The following is a 13,663-nucleotide window of genomic DNA, read 5'->3' on the forward strand; positions in this document are numbered from 1 at the left end:
TGATTTTTGGATACCAGGCGAATAGAATCGATCAGCAGGTGGAGAACGCTAGGGATGGTCGATTCAAATAAGTGCCAGGAGCTTTCGTGCTTAACGGACAAAGTTCGTGACACGACCGGAAAAACAGCGAGATTGGCCATCTCTAGGCTTTGCAGTTTTAATTTATCGACGGACACCTTTTACCGTTTCTGTTTGCCTGGTATTTAGCGTCGGCAAAACTGTCAGTTTTGGCCGAAAAAATTGGTTGCGGCGTTCAAATATGAAGCAAATTGGTGATTTTTCCATTGCAAGTACCAGGCGAACAGAAATGGTAGCAGGTGACCAGCGATCAGTTGCGTTAGTCTCCTAACGGTTGTTTTCCAAAAAGCTGACGGCCATTTATGCCGCAGCCCAAAAGTATGCAATGCTTTTTAGCCATTAAAGAAGACGACATGAAAGTAGCTTTTTGGAGAGAATGTGTGTCAGAGAGAGAGAGGAGAGCTTAAAAAGTGTAACAAAACTGTTGAATACTTTCAAGACAACTCAAAGCTCAAATAAAAACTAATGCTTTTGATTTTAATAAATTCTTTATTTCACACATTGCGTGCAGGTGTTTTATATTTCTTAATATTTATGTTAAGCTTAATAATATATCTTTTTATAAATAATTATAAATATAATAACATGTGGAATTAGGTATAGATCAATTTCTAAATTTCAGCTAGCCAACGGGGTTGCAGCACCTGAAAAATACAGAAAGAATTAGTTGAAAGTCTATAAATTAAAATGCAAATTATTAAATAACTATGTCATATTGAACTCTACAATGTTAATCAATGATTACGAATGGACAGTGATGCTGTTCTTATAAGATCTGCTTTTTAAGCGCAAAAACGAGCTTTCTTCTTAACCAGATGGATAGTAAATAAATAAAATACTTTTTTAATTGTGATCCGAATTCGATGGGATTTTGAAATTTCCCAGCACCATTACAAGAGCAATAGAAACAGGAGACAGACAGCCGCGGGCATTTGAGCCATCTTAATGGGCTGAGCAGGCCAAATAGAGCGAAAATCATTGGAGCAATTATAAGGCATCTAAATGTTGGTCCAATGACGAAGCGGAGTAGCAGTTGCAACATGCTTTTGATCCGAATGCAACAAGTTCCAGGAAGAGGAAGACGAGGATCGGAATAGCTAGATAGATCATCGTGATCGCTATATGTACATATGTATGTCACTGCGACTCGTCGGCATTCGTTTTAAACAAATAAAGCCCGCGACTAATTGCATTTGCACTTGTTGTGCGATATTTCTTTGCTGGAAATTACACACGGCCCCACAGTGGATGGAATACGAATACGAAAGAGTTGCGATCTGCGCACTCTTTGGTTAAAGATGGGTACCTGAGCACAGTTTAAGACACGTCATTTGTCATTTATCTTTCGTGGCCTTTTAGCGTTTGGCTTAATTGACTTCTTCTTGGCCATCGTCGTAGCTGCAGCAGCGAAATACAAAAACAAGCCGATTGACAAGCAGAGAAAGCAAGCACAAGGAAAAAAAAATTACATAATATGAAAATTGTATAACATTTTTAGAAAACTTATAGGGTATGATATATTTCAGTCGCAAAAGGCAAGTAATGCGGTTCAAAATTCTAGAATCTTCTATTGGAATAAAAGCATTTCAAGTTCAAGAAACAATGTACATCATGCTGATATATTATTTATGACATTTCCTTAGCTTGTGGATACATTTTTCTCTCGGTGCAGCCACTTTGGCCAAAGCCTAAGCTAAAAGTCTTAGTCGGAGTTTTGGTCTCATCATCAGCTCTTCTCCTTCCTTGCCTTATGGTCAATACCAATTGGCCGTAGTGCGGAACATTTAGCTTCATTACGTCGGGCCATGTTTGCCATGCCTTGGCCATCATCGCACTGCAGAACCGTTTTAATTAGATGTAACCATAATAAATCATGCGAGAGCCAAAATCAAATTCAGCCAGGAATGCAGCTGCATCGAAAGGGAATTTCCAGGTTGCCAACTTGGGTACACATGTAGGTACTAGGAAACACCACAGTGAAGCCTCGCCTGCACAACCTAAATGGAAAGACGACGCAGTGCAGCAAGCAAAATTACCTAAAATATACAATTGCAATCCCTGATAACTTTTGCCATTTGCCCCCCAATCCACGCGTTGAAGTTCATCGAGCTGACTACAACTATGTAGAAGCTAATCCAACTTTGGGACCATTCCGTCTCCATAACTCTTTTAGTTCCCATGCCAAAGAGTGATGTTCTATTGACATGCAAGCTGGCAGTTTTGGCCGGGCCATAAATTTCTGGCTGGCAAATGAGGCTGTGCTGCCCACCCTCATCGCCTGGCGGCCTTTGGGTGTAGTGGTTCCGCGTTGCGTCGCCAGCGTTCAATCCAATGGATTATTGTCTACCCTTGGCTGTCGGCTGGAGCTCGATCTATTAGAGCTCTTCCCGAGCTGGACTTAACCCACATTGTGGCCATTAAAAAGTCATTCCCCATTTTGCGAGGATGGCCATTTGACAACGCCCGGTGCGAAATGCAAAATGCAAATCGCACTGGCAATTGCCACACGCTTCATTCCGCCCCCTCATTTCCCATTCCGTTCCCTTCCTTTTTTTTCCTACTCTCGAATGCCCCGTCCAATCCTCGCCAGCTCAGACATCACCCACTGCATTTGCCACATCTTAGATAAGTGCATTGTGCATTGCATGCAATTTGGTTGCATGTATTGCCGCAACAGCAGCAACATGCAACAGCAGACCCAGCAACTTTGCCGCGATCTTGGTCTTGAACTTGTGAATTTGCTAGACAACAACAAGCCAAAAGCCAGGAGAAGCAGCAGCCACCACTGGCAGCTCCAACAGCAGCAACAACTGCCAGCAGCAATCAGCGGCAAGTGAATGAGCTTAAATTGTCCCAGCCACGGTGGGCCGAATACTTCATTTGCTAGACTAAAATCCAGCATCAGTATATAAGTTATATTAAATCTAGTACTACTACTTAGTAGTATGCAACTAGGCATATCACTTTTATCATCATATTGCAAATATTTCTTATCTTATTAGTCTTATGTAGTGCCCACTGTTCAATAGCTGCAGGGTAGTTGATTTTCGGTCGGTTTTGGTGGTGGCCATGATGATGGCTTCGCTTGCTGATTCTGCAAACCATCAGCCCATCGCCCCCTCATCCCGGCCACTTCCCTCTGCCCCTGAATGTTGCATGTTGCTGCCTTAACGCCCTCAGTACGCTATTATATAGTGGGTATTTATGTTTGTATGGTATGTATATGCGCTGCTGCTGCTGCTGTCTGGTCGTCTGTGGAGCATCAAGGCACTGGGGCAGCGAGGCATCAAGTTCGCAATGGGCGACATGAGATGGCTAACACACACACACACACGTGTGTGTATAAGCCATCTATACAACAGCGAAAAGATAGAGCGAGCAGCAACCGCAGTTACTTTTGGCTAAGACTGCATAGACAAGCCTCAATTAAGTTGCAATTGCAGTTGTTGCTGCTGTTGTTGCTGCTGCTGCTGTTGCTGCTGCTTTGTTGCTGCCGGGGAAGCGTTGGCGGCATCGGAATTCCACTCTGGAGCTGCCCACGCGCGCGCTGCTCGGCTGCCTGTTTTGCTGATAAAGTCCGAAATGATGTACTACCCATGTGCTGCTGGTGGCTCATTTTGTTTTTCTTTTCTTCATTCTTCATTCTTCATTCTTCGTCTCTTTCATTGCCCATTTTCCACTCCGCCAGCCTGCTGCCTCCCACTAGCACTATTTTTTTTTTATTCTAGCACAGGAGCGCACTTTTTTACATTTTTGTATTTATTTTCCTTGGGTTTATTATAACTTAATGATTTTCCTATTTTATTTCCTAATCAACATAATGTGCGTCCTTTATGTGCCCTTCAACTTGTTACTTTGGATTAGTGCTCCTTGGAACGGTGAACGCTTCAGTGGCATCAGTTAGCTCGGTTAGCTCAGTGTTGCCAGTTCCCTCGGCGATTAGATGCGATTGTCGCGGCGTGGTTGAGAATACGACTCCGAATCGTTCAGCCTTCATCTTGATCTGGTCCAGTCGCCCATCGATTTCGGAGAAGATTTCCTCGCTTAAAACCTTCAACTCGGCGATCTCGTAGCGAAAGTCGTTGATATGTCGGGCGATCAGGGCGTGACGCAGATATCGACGGCTATAGCGAAAGCCACTGGACATGTTCGTCTTGGTCACGAGCAGGGCCATCTTTTTGGTGAGCTTGACGGCGGCCAAGGAGCGATGTCTCCGCTGGCAGTTGCTAAGATCGTTGGCGCACTCCTCAGTCCAGGCCAAGTGGACGAGATTCTGGCCGCGAATATCGGCAATACGTCGCTCCAGACACGTCCACGTTTCGCCCAAACTGCGCAACATATTCCGGAGCGCATCGTAGCGGCACAGGAGTTCGGTTAGTTGGCACTGGATGTGATGCTGGGCACGTTGGATGCAGCGTATCTCCGATTGCTTCGCATTCAGGCCACTGCAGGAGATCGGATCCTCCGGCGCTTCCGATGGTTGGCTCATATCCTCCAATTGCAGATTCCTGCGCAGCTGACTACGCAGTATATCGATTCTTTTCAGTATCTCGTCCAGACCCTGAATGGCAATCAGGGTTTTCGTCTCCTCGTCGGTGGTTATGCCCTCCTCGCCCATTCCGTATGGCAGTAGTTCCATCTCCTCCTCCTGTGAGTCGGTTTCCTCATCAACTGGTGCCCGATCCAAGGAAGTGACTATCCTCTGATAGCCCGTCGAAATAATCGGATCTCCTGCAAGCTGACATTTGGTGGTCGTTCGCGCTATGACATCTATGTCCGCCAGATTGGCCTTGTGACAGTCGCCCAGGTTGCGCAGCAGATGGAAATCCTCGTCGAGCGGATAATCCCTTGGTTCGCCGTCATTGGAAAGTTTCATCTTCACCTTATCCATTCGGTATTTTATTTTATTTTTAACAAATTGTAGATCTAGGTCTGAGTAGATGTGTGTGCAATATGTGTGTGTTAGGGTAAAACAAAAGCATAGCCCACTTAACTTGGGTTTTTCAAGCTCCTAGTGGTTCCCCATTTTGAATCCACTCCAAACCGCTCCTGTCTTTTTGGCCTGGCGCTGATAAGAAAATTTATGGCTGCTCAGTTGCTCTGGCGGCATAATTGCGCACCCACATCCAGAGCCCCACATCCAAATCCGCAGAAACATCCACTCCACTCCACATGGAGTCCGGCAGCAGAAAACGAAAAACAACGATGAGTAAGAAAAAAAAAACAAAAGAAAAGCTGAGAGCTGTGGGGCAGAGGCTTGTGGGCTGGCTTTTGGCGTGTGGCTTCATCGGCAATTCTTCTAGTCAGCCCTCGCCCCCTTTCTTCCCCCGCTTCCCCGCCAGCCGCCATCCATTCAGCCACCATCAACTGCCGGCAGTTGACTTTGTTTACCCGCAAGTTGTAATTTTCTGCGAAAACCGTCAGCCGCAGAATTGCTTTTCTCCATCTCCATCTCTCACAAGCTCACTCTTCTGTCTCTGATAAATCCCGCTTCTGTCTGTCTTCCACTCAGTCACCCCTGTTCGCCGCTTTCTTCTGGGCTCCTATTCCATGCTCCCCCTTTTCTCCAATTGCAATTGGTGCCCCCGATCGCGGTCTTGCGGTGATCTTTCTTCTGGGCCCTGCCTTGCTAATTGCTTGCCAGAGATTCGGGCCTCTACTTAGGACATCATTCCAAAACCCATTTAAAGCAGTGAACAAAATTGAGCTAGCAAATCTTCTAGTGTTTAGAAGTTAAAAATTCGATTAGAAATTGGTAAGTAAGGTTCTATAGTATTGCATTATTATATAAACGAACAATTGCTGAGTTATTTTTTAAGAGAAATATCAGAATATTGCGTTCAGTGTTCCTTTCCACGCAACATCAGCGATTGACAGGCTTTTAGTCAACTTTGCTATTCCATTTGGAGCCATCTCGCCATCGCGGCATCTGCTGAATGCTGAATTGTCACATGTGGAATTTCGCAGGTCTCTAAGAAACGTTTAGGCATGTGAGCTGCGGATAGGATACGAAGGCCCAAGAATGGGGTCAGGTTAAACAAATATTTGGTGGAGCCTGGGCAGGCATTTAAAAAAAAAAAAGATGAAATACCATATGCACAGAACTAGCTGCAAGAAATGAGAATGAGACGAGGCCAAAATAATTCCCACAACTTATATACTTAATAATGTGCCTTACTTTATTTGCATTTCATGGGTGCAAAAAAGCGAATGAATTAAGAGGCCTGGCGGAGCCGAGAACTGTACCGCTAAGATGCCTAATTACATCCAAGACGAGCGATGACCGATGATGGCCATAAAAGTTCACATGATCTGCTGATCTCCCGGAGGCCTTGGTCATGCAGGAAGTTCAAGTGCGCGAGAATGGGTATACAAACAGGGGGGTACTCCGATCCAGACATCCAGACATTCATATATTCCGACTTGAGTTGCCCCAAGTTGACTTGACTCAACCTGGCGCGGTCAAATCTTCGCGGCTCGGTAGCGAAATTCAGCAGCACCAGCAGAAGACTCCGAAGAAGAGATAAGCGATCATAAAATAATAATAATAATAATAAAAAGAAAAGAAAAAACAGCGCAGAAACAGAAAGAGAAACAACTGGGAGAAATCGAGTAGCGAATAATGCAATATACATTAGATATAGAACAAGTCTATAGAAAATTACGATTTATGTAACAAGTTGAGGAATTCAAGTGCATTTATTTCCGCATCTGGAACTAAGTGGAGAAGCCAGCGCATAAAAAATAATGCCAAACTCCGACTGGATCGACCTGGTGATATCCTGTAATCGCAGATTTCTCCCATGAGCCACCCAAGTGCTTTTATTTGGATTATTTCCATTATTGGTTGACTTTGAAGTAAGAGCAATTTCCCAAACTAAAGTTACCATCTAGTCGAACATACTCTTCAGGTTGCAATATTAAACAGCACACCGATCAAAAGCAAAGCAAAGAAAGCAATTTTCCGATGCACTGTGCGTTGGGGGAGTGGGGAACCAGTGGGGTCTAGGATCAGATTGGATAGGATGGCATCGGATCGGATTGGTGCAGTGCATCCATCAGAGCAGCGCCATGAGTCAGTCAGTCAGCCAACTAGTCAGTCAGTCAGTCAGTCAGTTAGTCAGTTATTAAATGTGACCATAAGAAATAGAAACAACACCAGACACAGGCGGACGATAAGAGGGCAGTTACGGGGAGTTATTACATAACAGCGGGCACAATTGCGAATTGCGAATGGGATTGTTGTGTGCGGCAGAGGAAAATACAAGAAAAAAAGAAAATAATTATAAAAAAAATAAGGAAAGATGGGAGATGAGATGGCAAAAGAGGTGGACTTGTAAAAATCATAGCGCTGCTAAAGCGTAAAGGCAAAGAATTATAATTTTCCAATCAACTGATAAATTTTTAATGATGCGACGGGCCAGAGAACTTGAGGTTGCGATGATATGGTATGGGGATGGTATGGGATCTCTAATATGTTGTCCAAAGTGCATGCTGGAATCCCACTGCGTTGTGCTGATCATGATCATTTCCAGCTGGTAATGATCATGGTATAGATGTTTGGACATGTGTTAGAGACATTCCCATAGGTGTGATTGCCGGCGCGCAAGAACAAGAAAGACACCAAATTACTGTTACCTAGACGTCCACATGGGCGGGTGGCCAGTCGCCGGGTGTGCGGAAGGGGGGAGGGGCAAGGGGCACTAAGCTGGAAAATCGCTGGAAAAAGAGGCGCCGCAAATTCACTTGGTGACGAGTGACTAGTGACTCCGCAGTCGCCATTGGCACTGGTCCAAGAAGTGGTTTCGTGATCGATGCGGGCTTTTGATGCCCCTGACTACCAGCTTGATTGCCACCACCACCAGCTGCCCCCCTTCCCTTCTGGATGCTCCACCCCCCTCCTTTGGACATTTCCCATGCAAATATACCCCGCGTTTTCTAATGAAGTTGTCTATCTGCGTTTTAAGCCGCGTCTTTAAACCTCTGCAATTTGAAAAGTGCTCAATCGAGGAACGACATAGCGAAAAGCAGGTAAATCAATTTGTTGAACTTTTGTATGAGTTTTCTGTAAGATAAAAAGTACAAATATTATACCAGCCATTTTTGTCATAGCTTACCGAAAAAAGATCGAAGATTAAGATTAAGAAATTACCAACTATAATTCCTATCACTTTTCTACAGAATTCAAAAAAATTTTTTTTGTCAATTTTCCATTTTTGGTAAGGGGTAACAACATCATTCATTTTTGCGAAAAATTGACAAAATTTTACATTTTAAGGCTTGAGTGCACCTGTATAGGAATTCAACGATGTATGGCATTCTACATTTGCACAACTATTTTCTTAGTTATGGGAAAAAAACGGACTATTTTGGGCGGAAAATTGGGATACACATATTTGTCAAAAATATTAATATCTTTTTGGCGATTTTTGTCATAACTCGCATGAAAATGATCGCAGAACTTAAAAAATTACTGTTTTGTGCAACTTATTGGCAACGAAATAAATCCCTATCACTTTTTTACCGATTTAAAAAAAAAATTTTTTTCGTAAAATTTTTCATTTTCTGTAACAAATAAATTTTGACAAAAAATTGTCAAAATTTAACATTTCTAGGCTGGAATGCCAGTTTATTGGAAATTTTTTAGCAAACTCAACGATGTACGCCAATCTGCATTTGGACCAATATTCTTATTGTTGTAAAAAAAATAATGATTATTTTGGGCGAAAATTGGGAATTTTTGTGCGAAACTTGTCGATAGGTTGCTTATCGCTGGTGCCATGATTTCTAATGATATTCCCAGCTGCTTTTCCAACCCCTCAGTTGGTCATGAGAGAATTCGCATTTTGGCAAGCGATCGATTGTGACCGTTATTTAATAAGGAAATTTTATCAGGCAACCGCGGTGGTGATGGTGGTGGTGGGGGATTCGTCGTCCAGACTCAGGTGGCAAAGTGTCCATGTCGACGACGTCCAAGTCGAAAGGCGCCAAAAGCTCGCAACGTTTTTCATTTCGTGCCCGCAGCCGTTGCACGCATACAAATTACGAATGCAAATGCGAAATCCCAGACCCGAGTTTTCCCGCTCGCCGCCTCCGGGATGCACCCCACCCCCTTTAGCCCCTTGTGGTTGCCTCAAGGAAAAGGCGGATCGAATGCGCAGCAAATTGTTCGCACGCTTCGCTCTAAGGTAAAAAAAAAAATAAAAAAAAACAAATCGAAATAAGACAAAAAAAAAATCAAAGAGAGGGTCTTCTAGTAAATGCGTTAGCGATTTTCGCACATTTTCTTTTATTTTTCAATTACGACGTGTTCGAAGCGAGACAAACCCAACACACACACACACATGGATAGCCACAAAGTAAGCTGAAGTGTGCACACTAAAAATGAGATGCTACTCAAAAAGTAAGCATTATATATATGTAAAAAATAAATAAATTTAGAGCTGTACTTAAGTATATTAACATGGTTTTGTTAAGTATTTTCTGCGCTCGCCATAAATTTTATTTCGTATAATTTACTTTCAGGCTGTATTTTCTCGCAGTGCATGTATCGGCAAACGATCGGAGTTCGCAGCAAAGCCAATAAAAAGTTGATCGTCGCTGCTTAGCCACATATCTTTCCTTTAGTTGTTTTCTCAACTTCTCCCCGATCTCACTAACTTGTGCGCCGATCATCGCAGTTTGTCAATTAATTGATTGCATTCTCCGCAATTGCTTGGCCAACAATAATAACTGTCGTATTTGCGCTTAAATATGTGCATCTCTTTGGACCTCCCCCCATCAATGTGATCTGCGATCCGTACTGAAAGTTCCGTGGAAAGATCGCTGTTAGGCCATTTCGTTTCGCCTTGTACCCTCACAACAGGGATTGCAATATGGCTTTGAATCCTGAATGCATTCACTTGGAAATTATAATAGTTGAGAATTTGCAGCAGGATGTTTAGAGCATTCCCAAGTCGAGATGGGATTTAGGCATAACCATACACCTGATACTCAAAGCTAATGCAAAAGACTGAGGCCCGAGGGTCCCCGGCATCAATTGATTTATCATATACTTATATTCCTAGCCTAGCCATCGTTTACCGTTCAGCGTTGGCCCACTTGGGATTGTTCTCAGGCTCAATTAGCCAGCTTTTGAGCCAGAGTCCGAGGCGAATTTCCATTCATTGCCGTCAACGTTGGTCCCCCCCGCCATTTCATTTCCCATTTTCCAGTGCCATTTGTGCGGCTTTTCTTTCGCCAAATGAATCATCGAAGCAGTTCATCTTATTTTTAATAAATTGAAGTTAAAGTGAATGGTATTGAACTCAGCCGATTGCTTGGCAGTTTACCCCCAATTTTCCTACATTTATCATTCAATACAGAAAATGTCAATTACAATAAATAAAGTGGGAATTTTCACCAAATTTGAAGTAAAATATATTTTTGTGTTATTCCAGCTGCAATAGAAATCTTGCAAGCTTAATTCCACATTTAATTCAGTTTAACTAGTTTAATTAAAGTTAATAGTATGGAAATTATTCCTTTTTTCCGTGCTCATTTCCCTTGTTTTTCCGCAGTTTCCCTTGATTTCCATTTGAATTAATGCAAAGAGCTAAAGAACTAAGAGTTTTTCCCTGTTGAAAGAATCAGTGGAAAACAAAAAAAAAACATGTAAATTGATAATGCAGATTCATCGGCTTCATGGACTTCCACTAGTTCTCGCATTGAAGTTTTATGGACTTGCCTTAGTGCCTTACATTGCCGGCGCGCACTGTCCGCTCTTCTATGCATTAAGGAACCCGAATGAATTTATATGCGTATTTATTTATTTATTTATTTTGGTTTATTTTCTTTTCTTCGATCCGATCCGATCCGATGCGACTCATTTCATTATTCTTTTCATTTCGCCTGGCTTTGTTTCTTTTCATTTTTTAATTGTCCCCCTTTGGTTTTGTTGCCCAATTAGGATTTTCTATAGAAAGCCAATGGGTTTATTTCGTTTTATTGGCCTTTAATGAATGCAATTCCAAATCCACGCACCGGCCATTGTTGGCTCTCTAAACCGGCGGCGGGGAAATGTCAAGTCATCGAGAGTTGCAATCGATTGAATCGATAGGTGGTGGTGGTAGGTGGCAGGTGGGGAAAGGTGAGCAAGGTCGCCCTCAAAATGGAAAACAAAAAGCCGCCTCGAATGTTTCAAAAATAAAGCAATAGGCTATTTCTTATTGAAATATTCAATATTTATATACCTCTTGCTTCTTGTGGTCTTTGTCATAGTTTTTGATGAACCATTCCAGGATTTCCGCTTCTCAGGGATCGCGATACCGCTCTGCGGAAGTTAACCCATTAAAAAGACCAACAACTTGGGCCATTTTCTAACCCAAAATTTCGGTTGCCGCCCCTGCTCCACCTTTCCACGGAAATTCCCATGTCCGTTAAGTTGGAGGAACATATATATATATATAGGTTTTATAGGGGGAGCAGCATCTATTCATTCCCATAGATCCAGTTCCATCAACCCTTCTGCGCACCCTCGATCATCATCATCATCTGTTGTCTAGCTGAGGATCTGTCACAGGTAAATGGGAAATAAAATAGTAGAGGGTTGATATCCTGGAATAGGTGAATATTTGACTAATGCTACCTGCCCCTTCGTATGCGGATGCAAAAAGAAATGCGCTCCGGTTCTCACATATCGATCATACACAATTTGATTCGCATTTCGCTGGCACCCACGCCAGATTTTCAACATCCATTTCCCATTCGTGGGAGTCGTGGGAAATCCTCACAGGTGCTGTTTCCAAATGGCCCATATGAAATTCAATACTTTTGCTCATATTTCCCTCAAACATTGTTGCAAATATTTGCTTAATCCGATTTGTTTTGTGAGAATTTCTTCATGGACGGGCGTGTGCGTTGGATAATTTTTCCTAAAGGGGATTTCCTTTAGTTTTTTTCCCCCCGCTCCACTGCATCATCATTCGGTCTTGTGTGGTCAATGGGATTTAGAAAAGAATCAAAGATCTGGCAATTAACAAAAATGATTTGATGAAACAGAAGCTGGACAAAACGACAACCGCAATGATGACAGTCGGACAAATCAACAAATCACGATCACACGAAAATCACGATTTCTTGTCCCGAAACATCAATGCCATCGGAAGAGAAATGGAAAGAGTATAGGAAGCTAAAAAACAGTAGCTAAAAAGCAGGCAATCTAACAACAGCAACAATGAACAGAAGCAGCAAACCCTTGGCAACTAAGAATTGCCAAACGCAATCTCTTTATTCCTGAATCTTTCATAAATGGATTCGAAACTTGAAATACTCTTGTGCAACAAAAGAAAAATAAAATAAACCATAAAATCTTTGGATTTAAAGTGATATTTGCTAAGTTCTAAGCATGAAGTTAATCTAGATGAGTTTAAATTATTGAAAAAATTTGAAAATAAATCTGTTATGCCCATGGACATAATGATACCCTATCGAATGTTACCACCGACTTTTGTCATGGCGCATGCTTAACAAGAAAACGTTGTTCAACAAGTATCGGCCAAAACGAAATGTGGCCAAAATGTGTAAGCAATTTGTCAACATCATATGACAACCGAGCCGAGTTAAGCCCAACAACCGACAACGAACAGCAGCAGCAAAGCAGCAACATCTGCAACATTATTGACATTAGGGCACCTGTTTGTTTGCCAACTAAACTGTGATTACCGTTTGCCATACCCTCACTCGAATGCGCAGACATACGTATTGCCAAAGGTGAACATGGTACAACAATTCGGTGTGGAGTGCAGTAATTGTACAATCGAGTATTATACACTAAGTGACTTGATTCGATTTTAACTATAAATAAATGATTTAAATACAAGTATATGTTGTTTTGGTGACCCAACAACTGGTTTGTTTGCTTCCTGCTGCTACATAAACTATGATAAAACACTGTTTCATAGAACCAGAGATGCATTTGCCATATTTCAACACTATTTTCCAGCATACTTGGCTCATAAAATAGTGTATTCCCAGCGACCTGCTGGATCTCCACCAAAGAACTGCGATTGCTTTCTTGTCTGTCATTGAGCCGACAGCACGCGTACCTCCAGTAACAACAACCATACTGACAATGGCAGCAATATCAACAAGTTGGTCATAACTCGTGACTGACTACACCAGACGGCCAAGAAGAGGCTGCGGGAATTGGATGTGACTGTGGATGTGGCTGTGGCTGTGGATGGGTGATGGGTATGGAGTCAACGTGATTCACAGACAAAAAAAATCCTTAGAGGGAAGAACAATTAAATTTCAAATCTCAAGATCGAGAACAATTAGAATTAGAGGATTAAGTAATTTCCCTATAACTTAGCCTTATAACTTAAGTATTGTAAACTTTGCTAGATGCCCTTTTTTTGCTCAGTGTAAGCTCGAGTCAAGTGGCCAAGTGAAAGAGCCAAAAGTCCATGAGCAAGTCAAAAAGACCGAGTCCAGGCTGCACTTTGTGGCCACAACTCAATGGCAAAAATGTTTTCGTTGTTGCTTTTTGGTCAATGAACAAGAAAAATGGGTTTTCACGGTTACATGCGTCCGCGGCTCAAATGCA

The 13,663-nt window shown here is 42.5% G+C and overlaps 1 protein-coding gene and 1 long non-coding RNA gene across 5 annotated transcripts in view; both read right to left on the reverse strand.

The window, feature by feature from the left end:
- Positions 1 to 553: 553 nt before the first annotated feature.
- Positions 554 to 13,663, reverse strand: part of LOC116802208 — a 98,133-nt gene continuing 85,023 nt past the window's right edge. For all 4 annotated transcript variants that reach the window (XR_004362573.1, XR_004362570.1, XR_004362572.1 and 1 more), the window contains exon 5: positions 554 to 722. This is a non-coding gene — a long non-coding RNA (uncharacterized LOC116802208). The remainder of the gene's footprint in view (positions 723 to 13,663) is intronic.
- On the reverse strand, positions 3,849 to 5,434 carry LOC6612449. The gene has a single exon (XM_002036921.2). It carries the CDS (start codon positions 4,967 to 4,969, stop codon positions 3,929 to 3,931), a length of 1,041 nt encoding a protein of 346 aa, XP_002036957.2. The 5' UTR covers positions 4,970 to 5,434; the 3' UTR covers positions 3,849 to 3,928.

This window comes from Drosophila sechellia, chromosome X (assembly GCF_004382195.2).
Source record: "Drosophila sechellia strain sech25 chromosome X, ASM438219v1, whole genome shotgun sequence".
Classification (NCBI taxonomy): domain Eukaryota; kingdom Metazoa; phylum Arthropoda; class Insecta; order Diptera; family Drosophilidae; genus Drosophila; species Drosophila sechellia.